Genomic DNA, 21,471 nt, shown 5'->3' on the forward strand with positions numbered 1-21,471 from the left:
CACAATAAGCTCATGAATAATATGCTGCAAAGGAAGTGCTTGGGAGAGAGAAAAGATGAACCTTCAGAACGCAAAAAAGAAAAACAAGGTTCCAAGAAATAAATGACGGATGATAGGGCGTGTATAGATTAAATGCGAGGAGACGGACATGGCGACCGGCTGTGCTTGCTGGGGAGGGATAATAGCAGTTTCAAGAAAAGTATTATGCTTTTTTATGCTCTGAAACCATTTTAAATAATTGAAATTCATGCGCGCGTTTGTATGTTTGTCCGCGCCTGTTTCATAGACGTGTGAAAGACTAAAAAAAGAGACGACGGAAGGTTTGTTGGGTGTGGATTTTGATATGACAGAAAATAGCGTTACACGACACGATGATAGAGTGCATTTCCCCCGGGTAGACATGGCCGAGCCAGCTGGAAAGTGTCTGTCAAGATCTCCTCGACCTGTTCAAGTGCTAGCGACGTTCGGACGATCTGCCAGCCTCCTCCTCCTGGCAACTTTCTTTACTTGGCGCGGCGAACCCGGAAGCAGATTGTGCTTGTGTGGAATAGAGAAGTGGATGAGTATTTGATTTTATTTTTTGTGAAGAAAATTGTTTTGCTCTGTGAAACTTTTCATTGTGAGTAAAGGTTAACGGTGCCCAAACATGAGTCATGCTTATTAGAGATGGTATGCAGTACAGCACCATGGAATGTTCTGAATTGTCTACGGAGAGTAGCTCTGGACAGCGTGTAGCACCAGGTTCACTAATTACAGAGGCAGAGAAGTCGGTAAAGGGGTCCCTAGTCCCCAACCCTCACCCCCTCCCCTGTACCCCCGAGAAAGTGTGGAACGCTCGTAACTCATGATCCTTCTCTCCTTTCTTATTTCGTGTGCCTCACTTCCTTACACCTCTCACACACACACACAACTCTCCATCACCATTTTTGTCTTTGTTTTTAAATCACACAGAGATACGAATGCTAGGACACGGCATCTGCGTCTCTACTGAGAGAGGGAAGAGCACTGGACGTTAGGTGGCGCTAAATCGTCGGGTGCCAGAATCCTAGTGACCGTAGTTTGCCTTCAGACGACAGCCCGGCAATCAACTCACAGACCCATACTTCCCATTTACTTGGCTAATCGTGTTTCGTGTCGGAAGGGGGGCGTCTCTTCTCGTGAGACATGTACCCCCAGACTACTATTAGCATAGTAGTCCCGCCAGCAGTTTTGGGTAGGGAACTGCGGAAAATGCTTTTCTTTCGTGGCTGGAGACGAAAAGGTGATGCACCCGAGGACACGGCGAACAGTGTGTGAAGGGTTGCCGCGTCGGCTTCACAGCATCGAGCATAATGTACACGTTTGTTGTCTTCACTAGAAAACCACTTCAACGCAGCTGCTGCAACTTCTTAAGGGAGCAGAGACCTCGGGGTCTAGCTCCTATGTCAGGGCGGTCCGGTGGCGCAACGGTTAACGCCTGTCACCAATACAGTGAATGTTGGCTGTCCTGGGTTCAGCTCTCGTTTCGGGCACGCTTTTTTCTCTGCCTGTGACATCTTACAGGGCTGGCTGCCTTGCCGTGATGTAGCCTTAGTTGCTGGCTCGGCGTAAAACAACAATTCCTCCCCTCACCCCTATCTCCTGTGTCACTGGGGGTAGTTATGGTCTTTCTTTTGCTTTTTTTTTTTTTTTGACGTATGAGGGAGTAAGGGAGAAAAAGAACTTGCCAGGATGACATTAGTTTCTTGAGTACAGCATGTTTTTAGCTTTTAAATGGGTTTAGTTCAAAGATTATTAAAACCTGAAATCTGAGCTAATTAATTCCCAATAAATATCATATGGGAAGATAGATACCCTAAAGTCGTAAAAACTACAGCCATTCGGAGAGCTGACACCATTTCAATTATCGGTAGCCGTGTTTCTAGGTGAGGTAAGAAATTTTTATTCTTCGGGGTGTGCGTGCAGGTGCTAGTGTCCACGTTTGAAGGATAATATCGGCTTCTTTTTTATTTTTGAAATATTGTTGGGACAATTTATTCGATTTTATACTGATGGAATGGAGGGCTCAGTACCCTGCATCGAATCTGACGTCATCACAGCCACTTGTACGTCATCACAGCTATTTTTACGCTGCACCTTACGCTGGCCTCAAGAGGATTGATGTCAGTATTACACACTCGTGTGGGCCTCGAGAAGCGGCCCTTCGCTATTTCTGGCTTCCTGGATTAATCGGGACATGGCGTCCTTCAGGGATATGTTACACCTTTGTTAAGGTCTTGCGACTTGACCCAAGGTACCGGCTTATCCTCGGGATATGCACGTCACCTTCAAAACTTCAGGTTAAGCCATTTGTTCTCTTCTCATAGTATTGCGCCAGAACAAGGACAATAGTCTTTTGTGTTCTAATCTCTGTTGTGTGTATATGCGATACGACCTCGTCTCCCCCTGCTGCACGGCGTGTAACACCAGTAACCGGTCTTCGGCCTGATCCCCGCGGATGATGTCTGATATAACAAAGGAGATGCCGGCAGGTTGGATCAGTGTGGTTGCTTGCGCTTGTCTGCTTCCTGATCGTGCTCGAAACTCCCGGACCAAGAGGGTCCACACCGAAACATCTCGTCTGACAGGTTGAATAGGTTGCCCAACCGTTTGTCTTCACTATCTCAGGCACTTCTGGGAGTACAAAAGCTACTGACAGTCACGCAGTTCACCACAGGCAATGTTCTGAAGTCCAAAGAACCAATCTATGCCTGAAAATGTTGATGACAAATTACCATGATGCATACAAACCTTGGGCCGTAGTGATGAAGTGAGGGTAAATCGTTGCCCTTAGGTAACATGGAGAACTCGAGGACAAGCGTCTTTTTTTCCTGTAGTTATAAAGCGGTGTCCAGACCCCGCAGGTGATGTTTTACTCCTGGATCCCTAGTTCTAGAGCAGTGACAAAAATGTCAAACGAAAAAGAAACATGAAGCAGCGTCCGCGGGGTCTGGACACTCCTTTATATCGTCGGAAATAAGAAGCTTTTCCGTGAGCTCCCCATCTTGCCCTGGGCAAATGTCTTGCTCTCGCTTCATAACACTTGCCGGGTTAGGGTCTGTGCTAGGCTTCCGTACGCAGATAATCAAACTTGTTTTTGGACTGTGTAAGCCACCGTGTTGTGCATTTTTCCTACAACCAATCGGTTAGTGTTATCCTGCTTACTTGGATATTATGTGCTGTAATAACAAGTTTTTCTGATGAGTGAAAAGGAGATGCGAATGGCTATACATTACTAACAGCTGGTTGTCTCAGAAGTAAAGGGCAACACAGGTGGCATCTATATGAAGGAAATGGGGTGTGCCAAACAGAGCAGCTCATTCTGATTGAGCAAAGGCTATAGGGCCTTGTTCCCCTCTCATCCCTCATGTTAGTGTCATGGCGCTAGGAGAGCTTTAGGGCAGCCGAAGGAGGAGAGGTGGCAGATGGTCGGGTGTCGCCAGTAATTGTGTGCGTCCCTCTTAGGAAACGCCTCCCGTATCTTCCCCCTCGCTCCGCCATCCGTTATTTTATTAAAACTCGGTGATACGTGCTCGACAGGATGGTCTGCTTTGTGGCGCCAGAGAACTGGTTGCTTCTTACCCCCGGTGGGTTTCAGAATGACGTCTTACGAAAAGAAACCTGACGTTTTCAGATGCCATCTTGGAAGTCGGGCTTGACAAAAACTTAAAAAGGAACATGCTGATCCAGTCAGTGTTTGTGGTTGTCCTTTTCCTTTTCTTTCTTTTTTTCATTTGGGAGAAAATCCCTACAGCCAACAATCATTAGAAGTCAAGGTAAAGAGCAGCGAATTCGTTTAGAATAGTTATCAGCTTGCTGCCAAAATGGCGTCTCTTGATGTCGCGGAAGCAGAGTAGTCGTTCGTTTCGGTAATCGAAACATTATACAAACTGAAGCCTTTCTTTACACCCTAGTGGTCACCAGCGTTGAGAGTAGGATCAGACATCACGTGATGCCACTCCTTTTTCGCCCCGGCTTTTTTTTTTTTTTGTGTGTGTGTGAGCTGTAAACATCGTGCTGGAAATTGGGGGTAGAGGGGGTGTACGGAGAAGTAGTCGGTCAATTTTTGTGTATATTTAAAATATATCTTTAAATATCTTGAAATAAGCATTTAGAGTCTTGAACAGACGCGGAATCAACAGGAAATTTGTGACCGTGGAACCTGCTCTCGTCTATAATTTGGAAGTGACCACCACGGACACCGGTTGACAGGACAAGCGAGTCGGTGGCTGGAAATGGACGGCGGGGTGTTATTGGTGAAGAAGGATAGCAGGGGGAGCATGAAAGGTCCTGCAGTTTATGTCGCTAGTAATCAATGCATGTGCGATCTGCCACGCGTTACTTCCTAGTTATTATTGACCAGGGGATGGCACCATTTGGCCGTCCCCCCCCCCACGTGTTGTGGGTCAACATCGTTATCAAGCCGTGTCCGCGGGGACCCGCCTGCGTAAGAGTCACTGGGTGCGCGGCCGCTGGCTTATTGAGGCAGTAAATTGAACTTTGATCCCTTTAGACGTAATCTGTTCCGCCCTGTATTTCCACTTTAAAGGCACACCTCTAATTTCCCTTTCCTCCCCGACGCCTGATGTTCCCGTGTAGCAGACGGTCCAGAGGGGTCCGCGGTGGCGCGTCTTTCCGAGTGGACGACTCGGTTTGCGTCAACAGAACTACTGCGTCCCTAGCTGCCATGAAAGACCGCCGCTTAATTGCCCTCGACTCTGATATTCTGGTTCATTTCCTGACGTATTGATAGCTGGTAGTGCACACTCGTCCTCACCACCTAATCCCACTCCTCTCCCACCTTCAGCATATCGACCTTGGCCACTGACCTTTGAGTCCAATGAAGCTGGAAGGCTTCGGGTGTTTTAAAGAAAACTCTGGACGCGACGCAATAGGGTGGGGTTTTTTTTTCTAGGATTCAACTTCGAGGGCGTTCAGCGGTATTCATTCCCATATCCGCTAGCTTCTGCGAAGAAAGCTCAAGAAACTAAATTTGCAGCGATGGATTTTATGACAGCAATTATTGTTTATCAAACTGTGTTGTGAAGTGGCTTTTGAATGTTTGTCGAATCCCAGGCACTCCGTACCTTTAGGGTTTGAAGCTAATAATAACTTGCTGGCAGGAGATGTGGAAATTGTGAAAATACTATCCCTCCTCCGAAAATTGTTGTCTATTATGGCTTGTTGACTGTTTCAGAGAGTATACCAGGCAGAGTCAGGTTCTTTTTCGTGTTCGATTCCCGAAGTTTTCGAGCAAATTTGTAATCGTTCAGAAGATTGCCAATAATAACTAAACAGCGACGGGCGACAGGTGGTGCCAATCCCAGCACCTGTTCGTGCGAGGAAACGATTTCTCAAACCGACATAGTTTTGTGGAGTTTCGCGACCTCAGCCGTAGTCGCAGCCCTGAGTCAGACGGGGGCTGGACGATCTCATTAGAGACACACAAGGGAACTGCGTCAGAAAAGAGGATGGTGACAAAGGCGTTCAAAGCCTCACCGTAATGAAGATGACCAGAAACAGTGACCGCCGGTGGCGAGAACACGAGTAGGTGGCAGACGGATGGGCGGATAGATGCGTGGATGGCCTACAGATAGAATAAAAGGACGAGTGCACACGGGTATCTAACCGGTTAACACCGCTACACTGTTCTACCCGTTTTTCTACACACTTCAGTGATGGTTGTCGGCACACTTGTGGAAACCGTTTTATTGTTGCCATTTATAAAATTGATTTGTCATCTCGTTGTCATTTAAGTTGCTGTCTCCTTTTTGTTCTTTCTCTCTTCTCCCCTTACCGCTTGTCCACCCACGTTGCCTTCCCGCGCCCCCCACTTTTTTGTGCATCCATCTCTGACATGCGCACACACCGCAAGATTGATCGCGCGTCTCAAAAACGTTTCGTCGGCGGGTGAAGAAAAAGAAATCTTAGTTGAATAAAGCAACCGTGACATCAAAAGCGTGGGGCTTTTTCTTGGTTGTTGCTTTGCTGAATTTTTGTTGGGGGGAAGGGCAAGGGGGTCCACATGCTTTGCTAATTCCTAACAAGATGCCAGAAACGAGAAATAACCAAAGCTTTAAATACTGTCAGCTGTCACCAGCTGTCATCGGGATCTGCAGGGCATTGACTTTCTTGACATGGGAATCGTTTGTCAGCATGGCGAATGGATGGGCTGATGACGGTTCCTTTAAACAGCCCCCAAGCCCACTCGCCCTCCTGCCGGCCACCCTTAATTGCTATGACCGCTGCAGCCACCCTGAAGGAGGTGCCGACTCCAGCTTGTGTGTGCGCTCAGCGGCTCCCCTCGCTCTGATCTGTGCGTATGTGTGTGTGAACAGGCGGAGCAGGTGAGGGACAGACAAATAATGATCGCTATGGATTTTCTTTTATCTTTTGCACGCCCTGCCCTCAGAAACTGTTGTCTGGAACTAGTCCGTCGTCTGATAGATGAGTTACGGCGAGAGAAAAAACTTCCAACCCCCAGGCACCGTTTAAAAGAAAAACAAAAAAACTCTTCTCCTCTTCCGTTCGTTCCACGATGTCCGGACTGCAGCTGGCATGCATCGATCACGTGCAGGGCCTCTGATTCGTACCGCGTGCACCCAGGTCGCCAGGAGTCTTGAACTCCCCTCCTGGCATCCTCATCAACGCCAGTTTTAGTTATTGGTGCAAACGGGGGGACAGACGAGGAGGAAGAGGGAAGTGTTGGGTCCAAAATGTAGACAAACTCGCTGTTATGTTAGCGTCGTAAACGTACTGCCTTGTTAAGAACCTTGTACAGCGCCCTGATCCCATGAACATCAGCCCAAGGCGCTAGGAAGTGCTTGAAAGTCAATTTAAAGAGATGAGCCTTGACGAAGAGCTGCTTGAAGCATCTCTAAAGTGTTAGAATGGGGGAGCGGCAAGGGGAGAGTATTCCAAGCGGAAGCACCAAAGATAGACAGAGATTCGCTGGCCAACAGAAGAGTATAGGGGAGCCACAGAGTGAACTTGTAAGTCAGACTTCACAGACCATAACTGTTACAAACTGTAATAAGGAAAATATTTAATCCCAACCATGGCCTGGCAAATTCCAAACCAACTATAGCTGGTAACTCCAAAGCACTGTTCACAACATAGCATATGATTAAATTAATCTTTCTTTGACTTCTGTAAACATTGTTGAAACAACTTTAATATAAGGCTTTTAAGAAGAAGGCATTAAATTGCAGGCATTACAGATACATTATAGTTCGGAGAATTCTCTTGTACATTAATTGCAGTTTATGTCCATATTTATTTTCTAACTTTTATGCATGGAGATAAATCATTCAGACAGATGGTGTAAACTTCAAAAAATATTGTAAAGGCATGTTCATCACACTGGTCCAGACAGTTGCTTTTAAAATACTGCTTTCAAACCTAAAGCTTTCTCAATGAAGGAAAAAAATATCAATAAAGTTAATGAGATTTTACAGTCACATGTGAAAAGAAATAAACGACAAATCTCCGTGCTGTTATCTTTAGCTCGATCTTCTATTTCATTCACACCACTGGGAACATTAATTATACATTATCTATGTTTTATTCACAAAGAAGCTGCCTTTTGTTCAAACTCAAATATTGACACTCTATCCCCAACAGTAAATAGAATAATTAACAGGCTGTGCTGGTGTTTAAATAATACAGTCTGTAATTACTCAAGGCTGATTTCCTGGACCCGTTTTTTTTTTAACTTTTCGCCACGAAGCCCTTCATGATGGTTACCTGAAACTGTCAGCACACCTTTACGTGTGAAAAAAAATCCACTTTAATTAAATGCACTTAAAGACCAACTTGAATTGTTTGCCTTTTTTTTTTTTTTTTTTTTTTTTTGCAGATATCGATATAAAACAAACCCGTAAATTTCATCCTCCAAAACCCTTATCTGGTAACAAAGTACGCGATTCGCACCTGCGATCAGTTCAATGTACTACGTCACGCTAGTACACCAATCACAAGGTTGCCAGCAGTCAACACAAAACAGAGAATGAGCGACATTTCGGATTAGTTGGACTCCTGAAGTCCAGAGGAAACTACACAAATAAAACTGTACATGTTCAAGCCCGAGGGTTCCCCAGTCTCAAACAAATCATTGCATCTTATGTGATGCAGCTTAAATAAAGATGTACCTTTGATCAGATTTTAAATAAAAATTATTTCTTCTTGAAAAATTTGCAAATGTAACTCGCGCGTGTGCTTAATTGCTTAGCACTGATAGATGGACAAGTAAATTCCGACACGTGTTTACATGTTCACTTACAATGTCTGCAAAGATCATCAAAATGCGTTTATAGTTACGCGTGAAAAGACCTGGGGGAATCTTTCATCAGTCGGTTGGTGCACCTGCTGCACAGCACGAGCTACAAATTGTGAGAAATGTTCAGGGACTGGTTGTGTAGACACACATCCACGAGTTCAAATTCCCTTTGCCACCGAACTCAAGAAAGTCTTCTGTCTAGAAATTATAAAAATCTGTTGGAACTTGTCACGACTCTTGGAACGTGAGGGATGAGGAGGGTGAGTGTGAGGGCAGTCACTAGGCCCGGGGCCCTCGCTTTTCGTTGGTAGGGGTGGTGGATTATTTCTGACCAGTTTCTATATGGCGGTTTTGTCAAAATGAAATGTGCCCACCACTGTCACATGTTCCGTAACGCGTGTCCAGGTAAGCATGTCCTGGCTTTTACCCGGCGTGTGCAGACTGAACACCCGGAGTTCGTTCTAACCGGATAAATATGGACAAAGTTTTCGGTAAATGTTTTTACAGGACTGTTCCCAGTGTTCAAACGTTCGATTATATATATATGCTCTGTGTGCCTGTGCGTGTAATCTGCCGACCACAGGTAGTCGCGACTCATCAAGCAATCACGCACTTCCCAACACACTTCCATTTTCTTGTAGCGAACGCATGCGCGTGCACGAGCGGAAAAGGCGGGGAAAGAAAATCTTCAGAGGTATCAACTCCCACTCGCTGTCATTGATGTCTTTGCATTTTGATTATTTTCGACAGATAGTGTCCTCACCCCACCCCGGGTCCACTCTCTCCCCTGACACACAGCAGCAGCAGCAGCAGAGTAGAACATTGATTGCGGGGCCGCGCCGCAGATGTTTTTAGCCGCACGCGCTGTATCATCGCCCGCAGTGGACTTTGAATGATGCGCTTTGCGACAACTGGCAGCGCTGCGGAAATAATGAGTATATTAATAGCCTGGCGGGTGACGGATGACTTGTACCTGCGTGTCCCCTCACCTTCCCCTCCCTCTGCCAATCCCCCCTACAAGCCCTGCTGTGACTGCACCTGCTGTTGCGGTTTGATACGCGACCACGTGGCGCAGTGTGCGGTTCTTTCACCCCACCCCACCCAACCCCACCCGTACCCAAACCTCCTCCTTTTGTAATTAGGAACAAATCGTCACCCCACCAGTCCCCCTTCCCCCAGCAACACTTGGCATCCGGAATTCATGGATTTTCACTTTTGCGAACTGCGGCGGTTTATGGATTTCTGTAAAACCTAGCCTCCGCGTCCGCCTACGTCTTAATGCGTTTCTAGGTTTTTTTATTTTCAAATAATTCCCTCAATCCTTTAATTTTTAAATTTTGCCCTCTCCTCCTTTCTTTTTGCGTCCTCGTATCTGTCTGGTCCTCTTATCAGAAATGGATCTGGGGATGAGGAGGTAGGGATGGGGTTGGGGGTGTAACGAGTGCAGCAGCCTGTCGCTGCACTGGCTAAAGATGCTGCGGTAGTCCCACGCGCGTGTTCGTCCTTCGCGCATTCTTCGGGCGCCACACAACAGCGCCACCTGCCTCGGCATGCCGTGAGGTCGTTGTCGCCTCGCATGACGCGGTTTCTCGCGTGGCCTTGGATCTCGTAGGTGACAACGACAGGTGGTAGTACCTGCTACATGGCAGTGGACCGTGACAGCGCACGTAGTTTTGCTTCGGAGGGTAACATAAGTGGCACCGGACCCTGCTACCATCTATACGATGACTACCACGTCGTCGTCGTTAGCATCCGTTAAGGACCATCAGCATCTTTGTTGCCGAGCAGCCGCGGCCTTCTTGATGTACTCCAGTAGTTAGCGAAGTTAAGCTAAAGTGTGGTTTGAGTGGCGTTTTAGCGGTTTATTAGTGACGTATTAACGGAAGGGGAGGGATACCGCCACTGTAATGTATAAGCTGTTGTTAATAGAGTATCAGACAGTATTGGTAGAAGATTAACTAATAATTAGCGGACTTAAGGCGAGACACTTGACGGCGCGCTCTACAGGAAGCATGCCTAGCTGACAGGAACCTCGGCGTCTCCTCTGCACAAGGCAGATTCTCGCTGGTCGTGAGAACAGACGAGACGAAACGAACACAAATGTTTTGAGTGGTGATTGTGCACCATTAAGAAGATTACCAGGAAAAATTGGGAATGATTTGTTTCTCCGTGCAAAGGCAGGCTGCGCACTTGTAATAAGTTTTTTCTCGTTATTACAAATTCCACCCATCACCACACAGAGTTCTCCTCCACCTTCTATTCCCACACCTGCGCTTTGGGTTCTTTATCTTGGCATACCTCCCGCCGGCTTGGATGTTAAATACCAGAGAGCGGGGCATGGTGTCTGGGCATATATAACATGGTATATCATTGGAAGGCGCCTGGCTTCTGCTGTGAGCACAATTTTGTCTGGAATAAAACCCTCGGACGCTTGCGGGTGCACGTCGCTTGGTCTTGTGAAGATCTTTGGGGCTCTAGGGTCTGCCCCGACTCTAACATCTTGGTGGATGTCCTCCCCGTCAGTTCAATCCATGTCTAGCTCGGCATGCCTCCACTCACCAAGGGAATTTTTATCTCCTCGTGCGCCGGGGTTTGAAGCCTGTATTACTCATTTCCTGTGTTTATTGTGACCTTTCTTTCTTCCTGTCTGCATTTCTCGCTTGCCACCTCCTCCCTTCAGTCTGCTGACTCCTCCAGTTGATCTGCTGTCCTTTTAGGGAATCTTTCTATAAGTCTACCTCATCTACCAGTAACAAAGGGCGTCGCTAGACGTCTTTCATGTTTTTGTTTCCTTTCATTTTCTATAAATTCCAAGGCTGATTAAACTCGGCTCGTTTCCTTTTCGAGTCTATTTTTTTAAATTTATTTATATCTGATCGATACCTGGTGGGACTTAAGGTGAGGTGAAAGAAATGGGAGTGAGAGGGAGAGCTATTTACGGGGTTGTTTGACTGTCGTTTCTGTCTCAGACCTACCTGTGAGTATCGCAGTGATCTCGGTGAGGACTGCGCAACCCTGACGCACCTTGAAGACCTTTGTCGTGCCTATCTCTACCACCATCCACCCAACGGTTGGAATTAACGTTTTACGCGGAGACAGCTACTAAGACAACAACAACAACAACAACAACAACAACAACAATAATAATAATAATAATAATAGTGATGATGTTTGTATAGCGCAAATCCCAGTATGTGTCCTTGCACTCTGCGCTCCACATTACCAGGTTAAGAATAAGAAAAACAGATATCAGACTAAGCATCCGACTCTTTAGAAACGGACAATATGGAGAAAAAAACGGCGCGCCCGAGAAAAGATATGAACCCAGTACAGTCGATCGTCAGTGTTGGCAACGAACTAACCGGATCGCACAGGGTGGTGGAGTGTGTCGGTGTGGAGGGCACAGGTAGGGGGAAGAACTTGCAGAACCTCGAGAAAAAGGTTCAATGTTAGGACCAACTAGCTGACACCGCTCCCATGTCATTTTGAGCGAAGAATTGGGGATAATTATCGACATTTTGTACTACACTAGTGACGGCGTGATGGTGATTAGCGACAGGGGAGAGGCTGCAAATGCGAGCAAGACAAAATGGTTCATGTCCACACGATGGCTGGTGTAGAAATCTTACTGCTCAGGGTACGTTGCATAAACATGAGCACACTCTTTGCGCATACAAATAAATACAATAAATAAATAGCACATTTGTATAGCGCCTTTGCCCAGCATCAGCCAGACTCAAGGCGCTGTACATACAGGCATGCAAGCACATAATATTAATCTATACATATAATAATTATATAATATTAATGAATACATTAAGAAGTCGAAAATGTTATTGCTAGGTGCCATGGAACAGGCATTCCCCATCCTTCTGTGTACAGAACATAAGCAAGCAGACAAAGAATCCTGATGCAGGCCTGACCGGCATGTAATCATAGCAGGTAGCATTAAAAGTAAGGTCAATAACGCGCGGAATCTTTTTTTTTTCTCTTTTGTTCTCTCTGGCAAGAGAGAAGAATAAACATATATTGTTTATATATAGAAACATATATTGTTGAAAGAAAGCGAAAATATACTGGATGTGTTCATTAGAGGCATCGAACGTATCATGATGTCTGCAAGTCGGTTGTATACAGCCTCTGTCGCACAGAAGCACCGCGCGCGACTAACGAGGCGGCGATCCCCACTTTTGAGTGACAGAAAGTGAGTGATACAGACGAGTCACTCGGCCTGAAACAACTCTCTCCTCCTCCTCCTCTGCCGTCCACCCCTTCTCACCCCGTCTCACCCCATCAATCCGTCCACCAGCTCGGCAGCAACAGTAGACAGCTACTAATCGGTGATCGCTCCCCATCCCCCGTCACCCTCTTCGATCACTCTTCTCGCTATCGACGTTTTCGTCAACTCCCGGCCCATCCGACCCTCGGCAGCTGTCGTCGCAAGTTTATATTTTGCGCTGCATTTGTTTATTCTAGTCCGCCCCCTCTCTCTCTCTCTCTCGATCACTTTCCTGCCATATTCTTCTCTCGTACTCTCCGTTTACGAGTTACCTGCTTTTAGGCTGCACGCTTGACTGGTAGCAGGTGTGTTAATGCTTTCATGTTCAAAGCGTCGAAAAGGACCTGTGAACGAGGGTTTTGAACTACAAGCAGAGAAGAGTGAAGAACACGGCACTGTCTTTGAATTATTTTCGTTTTGGGACATTTGAATGATGTCGACAGTTGATCATAATGCACCAGTCGGTAATAACGTGGCTTGAGAATCAATCAATTGGACCGTGAAAAACTTTGTTATCGATGATCTAATATGATAACAAACATTGGTGTCAGATGCAACTGTAAGATAACAAGCAGCTGGTTGAGAGGAAGGTGTCTCCCTCCCAACAGCCTCCTATTATTTATCCCTGCGAGGGGTGACAGAGGTTGCGGACTGTAACAGGTGTGCGACGAAATCGTTAGCCATAGGCGGAACGAAAGAAAAGCGTTAATCCACTTACCTAAGCGCCGCGTTGCGTAGAGGGGTGAGTGCACCTGGAGAGACGGGCCCTGGCCAACGGAGCAGAAGGAAAGAAAATCTACTTCTCCGTTTCTGTCACTGGTGCGCGCTGGCGAACGACGATCATCGGTTTTTCCCTCGTTCACCTCGTCGCCTGCTACTGCATCAGCCGTCTGTACGCGGCGCGACAGGCCACGGACTGCCGCTGGTGGTCGTTGTTGTCTGTTTGTGGTGGTGGTGTGGTGGTGGTGGTGTGCGGACCGGAGAGGCTGGCTCCTGCTGTTGCTGTTACTGACGACTGAAGGGGGGAGCAGGGAAGGGGGACTGACGTAGGGGAAGGACGTTGGGCGGGTCCACGGCTTTGGTCCGTCGCGGCCCCGAGCGCCGCGCGGCGTGTGGCGGGCTCTCGGGCTTTTTTCTCCGCCCTCTCCGCCGCCCGTCAGAACCTCCTCGCTCGCCGCCGCTTCTTCGCGCGTGCTTCTGGTTGCCGCTTCCGCTGCCGCTACTTGGAGTTTGTGTGTGTCTGTGTGTTACGAGTACTACTACTTGCTGCTGATGGTGGTTGTGGCTGGCCGGGGGGTCCGGCTACTGTGCTGCAGCTGTTGTTCCGCATCCCTCGCATCTTGTCAGGTCGGGAGGTCGGGTCGCACCCGGTCTTCTCCTGGTCCTTCGGACCGTTTTGAAGCAACAACGACGTCAGGAAGTGGCGGCGTGTCTCGTTATTTCTGTTTGGCTCGCCAGGACCGAAATGAACATCTTCAAGAAATCCCGCTCCCGCTCGCCGTCCTTCGAGATCCCCCGACTGTGCTTGCCGCGACAAAAGAGATCCACCTCCGTGGACTCCTCCTCTGTGGTGGCGGCGGCCTCCTCCTCTTCCTCCAACAGCCTGGACGTCCCCTTCGAGAACCGGACCCGCTCTTCGAGCTTTGATGCCAGCAGCCTTCATGGCGTCAACATCGACTTGCTGCAGGTGCCCATTTCCAAGAGTAGCGGGGGCCACCGCTCTCACTCCTTCGACTCTGCGGCGCCATGGAGTCCCGTGTCGTCCGATGACAACATCTCGGACAAGGAGACATCGTACAGCCTTCAGATCCCCAAGTACCAGAAGCGGCGCTCCTCGCTCGAGATCCCCAAGCTCTGCATGCACTGCGTGCACCTTGAGGCCCTACAGAAGGAGCAGGAGAAGAAGGAACGCAATTCGTCCCCCAGCGCGGTCTTCTACCTGGGCGAGGCTGGCCGCAACGAGGGTAACAGCGCTGCTTCTTCTCCTTCGACCAGCCCCTCGGGTTCGGATTGGGAGTCGGATGGGTCGTATCTGAGTGACTCGGAAGGGAGCGAGAGCGCTGCCGACGGCAGTGTCGGGGATGTCAGTGCGGTCGTCATCCATCGTCTGGAACCGGCATCGCCGCAGCAGCAGGGTAGTGATGCTAGCAGCCAGACGGGGTCATACACGGACGTGGTGACCCTAGCCGTGCCTACCATTAAGCAGCGTTCTTCCTCCATGGACGCGGGTTACATCACGCGGCCTCCGGAAAGCCCCCGCAAGGCCTCCCTGGACGAGCGCACCCTGCACGCCGTGCAGCAACAGATCCGATCCAACTCCGTGGGCGCCTGCCCTACCGCCGGACGCAAAGAGGTGTCGCAGCTCAGCCTTCTGGCCAATATCTCGTTGAGTGTCAGGTGAGCGCGCCCCTCCCCTCCCCTAGGTAAGGAGTGATTGTGGCCAGGGATCGAGCTTGAGATGAGAGACTCCTCTGCTGGGCATCTACATCTGTTCTCTCAGCAGCATAAACCACATCCATCGTAAGACAGGTTTGCACATCCGTGTTATGGGGGAAAAAATATGAAGTTCTGTCTTTAAAGATGGGGTATAGTCTTTTTCTTAGTTTTTTAGTTTATTTAGCTGCAATGGCGGTGTGATGGCACCTCATTCCCTCGCCAGTCCTCCCCTTACAGGTGGTGTGGTGTGCTTTCCTTACCTTTTGCTTATTTTCCAAGGGTGGTCTACGGTAGCATCACCTCGCTTCCTCCGAACTTGTCAAGTGTTTTTACCAGCGTTGCGTGCATGTCGCACATGCTGAGTTATCGACCGGAGTCTGAAAAAATATTGTTCTGTGATTATTACTGTACGAATATACAGCGGTTTTATTTATTTATTTTAAAATATATAGCATCTGTCACTTGGTTTTTTAGGTCAGTGTGTGTGGGTGGTCGTCACACATTTCGTTTTGTCTTTCTGTTCGTCCGTCTGCGCACACGTTTCTTTCTCAGCATGTGTGTTCGCGTGCGAGCACTGTTTCAACTCGTTGCACTTGGCACACGTAGAGGCGAGAAAGGAAGAAGGGAACAGAAGCGGACCACATTGGACATATTTTACTCACTAGCACATGCTTTTGGCCATACTCTGTTGTCTTCATTAAGTTCTTGGTTTCCGCAGTGTGCACGTGGAAACCTTTTGTCTGAACTGCTGGCGCCGTAATTAGTCCCTATATATATATATGAGCACCCCGATGGGGCTTGACATCTTGCAAACTATTGGACCGTACGAGTGGGAGGAAAATTGGGTGGTGGCAGAAAGAAAGAAGGGTGAGAGGGTGGAGAACGTACCCCAGTAAAAAAAGGGGGAATAAAATAGCGTCTGCGCCTGAATGTTGGCTACCAGTGGTGGCGATGGGGGGTATGTTTCGTGGTTTTTGTTTACTTTAGCGGAACCGGTTGCAGACGGTTGTCTGCCTCCAGATTTGATCTTTTGGCTGTTTACAAGACGGTCGGGGCAATGAAGCAAGACCGTGTGCTCGTCTGAATAATCATTCCCCCACCCACCTGCCATCTCTTCCCCTCCCTCCCACCTCATCACAAGCACCATCCCAGCCTCTTTCTCTGCCATTAGTTAATTAAACTGTGGGCCGGGGAGGGGGAGGGTTGGTGTAGGTGTGTGTGGGCGCTGAGCGCTCGGGCTTGAGCTGCCAAGACTATGACGCATTGCTGACGATGCGTATCATCCACTTCCGGTACTAGTCAGCACGTTCATTATTTTAAAATTTAAATGAGGTATCCTTTCCATTCTTGCAACACCTGTAGGCTAAGATGCGGAAAGTTGCTAGGATTATCGAGAATGTGCACACACACATGTTCTCACATTTCCGATTCATTTAAATATTTAAATGATGTGCTCTGTAAAACGTGGGAGTATGAAATTTGTCTTTTTTTCCTTTCTTCATGAGGCGTGCGCGCCGTGGTTGTTCAAACAGACCTTCCCAGGACGAACTGCATATAAGACATCAGCTGGCGTCACCAGTCAACGGTCGCCCACGCCGCGGCTGCTGTATCAACAGCCATGCGCAGAACAAATTCCCCAGAGACGACAGAGGAGGCCAATGGTCTCCAATCAGCCTCCGCGCCATTTCCCGGCGTGGGACGACAACCAAGTCGGTGTAATGACACGCCGCACCGAGGCGCACGTGTTTCAAGTCAAATGGAACGGACGGACGGACGCAGGTCGCGCGCAGGGAAAGAGGAGGTAACTGCGCGGCAATTGTAAAACGGTCAGCTTGCAATTCTGGCTCATGACACATGACCCCTACCTCCATTCCCCGTCGGTCACCAATTGCTTGTCTTGCGTCTGCGAGGTTCGGGTTCGTTGCTTGTCAAGAATCGGTTTTCGGTGCTTGTTATTCGCGCCAGTAACCGCCAGGATCATCTAGACATCAGACGATGTGCAGAGTTTGTGCGAGCATCAGATGATCGCCACCTGCGTTGTCTGGCTTTGTCCATCGTTTGCAACACAAATCGTCGTGATAAGGTAGTTGTCACGCGCGAACAAATATGTTCACGCGGGGTCGCTGCGAGGCTTTTTGTAAGCGCCATGATGCATGACATCGGTGACCTCTTGCTCGTCGACAGTATACACGGTGTCACGTGACTTCCTGTCGTCACCTTCGCCAGCGACGTTTGGGTGAAAAGAAGGCAAGTTGTGAAAGGCGGTGACTGTGACGGAAGATGCGGCGTTTCCTGCACACTAAAGGTCTTTTGCCCACTTCCATTTTCTCCTACCCTAGGTCTGAGACACAATACGATGGAGAGCCATCCTCCAATATTAAACTTAGTTGCTTTTGGTGTGACATGCCTTCATTTCACAGATTTTGTTTCTCTGAGAGGTCGAATGGTGTAGGCCGCTAGAGAGAAGGAACAACACCTCCATTGACCCTGCTCTTGGTACCTGCCTACCCTCCATTGTCATGATCATCTCGGAAGGAGAGTGAGGATGACCCCATGGTTAAGCTATTTCTCTCGGTTCACGTGAACAGGTCTCAGGTGATCTTGGCAAAGTGAGAGAGACCGTTGCTGGTAGTGTTGTGCTGGTTGTTGTGTACTTTTACGCTGCTTGCCCCTTGCTGGGATGAGTAACACACAATCCGACATCGACCTTTCCCCCACCTGACTAATCCTTCTCTTGCGCCCTGTTCTGCCAATCTTCACTATTAAACGAGTTAATATTGGGTCAGCTTGCATGGAGCAGTTGTATCCCTTGCCCTTTCTAGTCGTGATTTGATTCTCGTTATATTACTTTTTAAGTGTTCATCGTTTAGTTATTTTGTCTGCGCACGCGATTACGCTCGTTGGCCCGGGAAGTACAAATGTAGGATTAATGCATGTGTGAACACTGGGGTCTAGATTGAGGTATGGATTTGACAATAAAGCGGAAATCTCACTGCCACGTATGAGAGAGAGAAAACGTATGCGTTCCCATCCAAACTGCTCTGGACTGGTCCAGCTGTTCCTGCATCTTCCGTCCATTTTGCGCGATCCTGTCCCACGAAAGCGCATGCGCACGCACACACACAGACACAGATGAAACCGAGTGAAACGGTTGTATTGATCGTCGACAGTAACATCTTCCAGTGCAGGTGCGTGAATAACGAGGCGTAGGACAGAGCGTGATGAGGACAGCACGTCTTGAATATTTCATGTCCGTTATACCTGCCTGAGGTTAGCCTAACATACTGAAGGTAGGAGCTAACCGAGTGGTTTATGAGCTCAGCCAGCGCGAAGGTCAAGTGCCATGTGGCATGAGGACAGAACTAAGCCGTTATGGGCGAGAGAGAGATTACACTGTTTGAACTTCGTGAAATGCATTTATCTTCATTTTGTAAACATTTGTCTCGCTTTTACATCCCCACCCTCGCGTTTAGTGACCGGGTAACGGTAGCTGGGGAAACGATAAGTTTTGTGGACACTCGTTTCACGTTGTAAGTCACAGGTCAAAGTAGTTTTGCGACTGTCGTAACTGAGTACTTAAAATCAGTTTTTAGCCGGACAAACATGGGGAAACGGTTGGTAGAGTTGTTTGTATAGCTGATGTGAAATTTTTGTCCAGACGTGCGCAAACGTTCGTAAATATTTGTTCTCTTCATCGGACAGAGTGTTAAAACGTCAAACATCAAAAGTAATGTCCAGTGTTATTGGCAAATGTGTTTGGACTTAACATGTGGACTAGTCTTCCTATGTCCTCAATGTTCATCCCGAAACCAATGATTTTCTGTTACCTTCGCTTATCCAAACTATGGTTAAACGTTCAAAGACACTTGTCCGGTTAAGGACACAAAGGTAAAACTTTTGTTCCCAGAGGTTTTAGGAAGAAAAAGACGACAGTTCCTTTTGGTTAGGAGAAGCTCTCTTGAGAGGGGAGGAACCTTTCGCGATCTGTGTGTGCAAGAGAGAGAGAGAGGTAGTGTGCTTGTCCATCTGTCTTCTTTAGTTTCCAGCAGTCGTGGGGCGTACCAATGACCATCTGTAGTCTGGCCGCCGTGGAAAGACATGAACTTCTGACCATCGGTCAAACGACAGACGACTCCCCCGTCCATCTTCTCTCCCCGTCCCCCCCTACACTTCCTCTTTATACTTGATGGCAGTCGGTGTTTGCGCCTCTGTCGTCTGCCCTGTCTAATTTCTGGGCAGAGGTCTCCGACGTTTGCTGTCAGAAAATAACTTTTTCCACTAGAGATCGCGGTCTCTTGAGACATGCGGCTGAAGGACACGAAGTCTCACAGGCCACACACGAGCTCAAGTGAAACTTTCAGCCCAAAAATAGAAGTAGAAGGACTTGATGTAGGATGGTGGTGGCCGGAGAGAAGAGGAGTACAATACCTAATGCGTCTCTAGACTTTGACGTTTGCTTTTAATCAACCGTGCAGCTCTAGGGAATACTAACCGCAAACTTTGTACTTTATTCCTCTTTCTAGTCTTGTCCGGTCCCTCGCGTCCGCATGTCTTCCTCCTTGTCTCTACAGCGCTGTAGTGTTGATGACATATTGACCCTACAGTTTAAACTTGAGGAGGCTGTGTGTGCGCAGTGTTAGGAAGTAGAAGTGTGTCTGTCTTTTTACTGTACAGCAGGGACAGGAGTGTGGTGTGAAGACACTGTCGGATGTCAGAGAAGTCTGTCCTGTCGTATCTCGCACTAAGAAGCCCCGTATGAGGGAAAAACCGACGGTCCTGTCTGTCTTAACGTTCAAAAAAGATGCAGAACTTCTAACTGGATACCTCTGGGTCGTCCGAAGAGACCAATAATAGCTAAACTAGGAAATACAGAATCAATCTGGTGTAAGATGGAGGAAATTTTACATTTCTCATCGTTTAAATTCACAGGCATGTGTAATCCGAAACTTTTGTTTGTTTTCATGTATTTGCAGCATACATGTTTCTTTGTGTAAAGAGAGAGAGACTTTGTCGTCTATTGTGATGAGGAGAGAAAGGAAACTGTAAGAACACCGTAGAAACAATTAATTGAAAAGGACGGAACACGGAACTCCCCCCTCCCGCAAGCTTATTCTGCGATCAAAGAAACAGAACTAATCAAAATCAAAAGATAGACACCGTTTTTAACGGGACAAACATGGACAAACCTTTGATCAAGTTTTTCCAAGTTTTTTTTTTTGACGTTACGGTTATATAGAGATTCGAACAGACGTCCCTCCGTATTCATCCGGACTAAAAGGGTTTTAAAGCAAGGTGGATGGACTCCACACTTACTACTACTACTCACTACGTGCTCGGCGCACGGAAGCCAAGGACAGCAGATGCCCTTGCCACGTGATGGTACGTTGGAAGGTCCCTAAGGGTATCCGTCACAATTAAGGAGACGTCGGTGGTAGACGGGTGATCGGCGTGGGAAGAGTGGTTAGGGCGTCTCTTACCCAAAAAGTCTTTGTCTTCTTCTCCCATCCCTCAGTCTTCCCCAACCCCACCCTTCAATAATGTAAAAGGAAGAACCTGAAGTTAGCTTGCGTGTGTGTGTGTGAGAGTGAGAGAGAGGAGCAAAGGACGAAGAATAGGTACGAGCCTCTCTGGCGAGTGGCAGTGTTGGCGGGCGCCTGGCCCATCGATTGTCTATATCACAATCGCTTTCTTATTGCGAGACGACGCATAAAACCCACGCAAGCAACCGCTGCCCACTGCTGCTCCCTCCCTTCCAATTATGCAAGCCTGCTTTATGTCGCTCAAAGCTGCGCTTATCCGATTATCGACTCCCCTTCCCTCCCCCGCTCACACTCTCTTCTTCCTTCCGTCCCCTCCCCTACACACACTCTCTTTTTCCTTCCATCCCCTCCCCTACACACACTCTCTTCTTCCTTCCATCTCCTCCCCTACACACTCTTCTTCCTTCCATCCCCTCCCCAACACACACTCTCTTCTTCTTTCCATCCCTCCCCTCTGTGTGTACATTAGAGAGTGAGAAGTGAGAGAGCAGTCCCTGTTCAATCATGTTCATCCGTGTGTGCGTGCAGGCTCTGATGCACGTACACTGTGGTGACATAAATATTCTAAATTTTCTTCGGAATCAGCTTCATTTTTTAAATCCCTTCCATCAACGATTTAATCGTTGTAAGTTCCGGTTCTGGTTCTCTTTGGCCTTCGCTAACTGGAAGCAACTTGCTCCGTAGCTGAGTTCGGGTTTTTTTTTTTTAATGTTAAAAGCTATTAAGCGCCAGAGGGGGCCAATCTCTTCCAGGATGTCGGCTAGTATCTTGCGTTCAAAGGCTCAACATGACCGGGTGTGAGGGTGTCTGATGGCCCCACGGTTCACCTTTCAGTGCCATCATTTGCTGGGTAGGGCCAGGCCAGCCCCACAGACGATCAAACGCTTTCGCGGGTCTGCAGGTCTGTCATTTTAGACGGG

The 21,471-nt window shown here is 48.1% G+C and overlaps 1 protein-coding gene and 1 long non-coding RNA gene across 12 annotated transcripts in view; one reads left to right on the plus strand and one right to left on the minus strand.

The window, feature by feature from the left end:
- LOC112567069 overlaps nt 1-13,691 on the minus strand; it is a 43,303-nt gene extending 29,612 nt beyond the window's left edge. The window contains exon 1 of one of the 2 annotated variants that reach the window (XR_003099739.1): nt 13,294-13,691. This is a non-coding gene — a long non-coding RNA (uncharacterized LOC112567069). The remainder of the gene's footprint in view (nt 1-13,293) is intronic. The other variant, XR_003099740.1, reaches the window with a different exon arrangement.
- The window catches only part of LOC112567067 (diacylglycerol kinase zeta-like), a 121,492-nt gene that overhangs the window by 28,235 nt on the left and 71,786 nt on the right, over nt 1-21,471 (plus strand). For 5 of the 10 annotated variants that reach the window (XR_003099738.1, XM_025243595.1, XM_025243594.1 and 2 more), the window contains exon 1: nt 14,006-14,972. The exons of the other annotated variants lie outside the window; for them this stretch is intronic. Coding sequence is in view for 4 of the 5 variants with exons in the window: in XM_025243595.1 (XP_025099380.1) it covers nt 14,041-14,972 (932 nt within the window). In the remaining variant the exon portion in view is untranslated. Of the gene's footprint in view, nt 1-14,005; nt 14,973-21,471 lie in introns of those variants that run through there. 10 annotated transcript variants of the gene reach the window in all.

The sequence above is a fragment of the Pomacea canaliculata genome, linkage group LG6, assembly GCF_003073045.1.
Source record: "Pomacea canaliculata isolate SZHN2017 linkage group LG6, ASM307304v1, whole genome shotgun sequence".
Classification (NCBI taxonomy): Eukaryota; Metazoa; Mollusca; class Gastropoda; order Architaenioglossa; family Ampullariidae; genus Pomacea; species Pomacea canaliculata.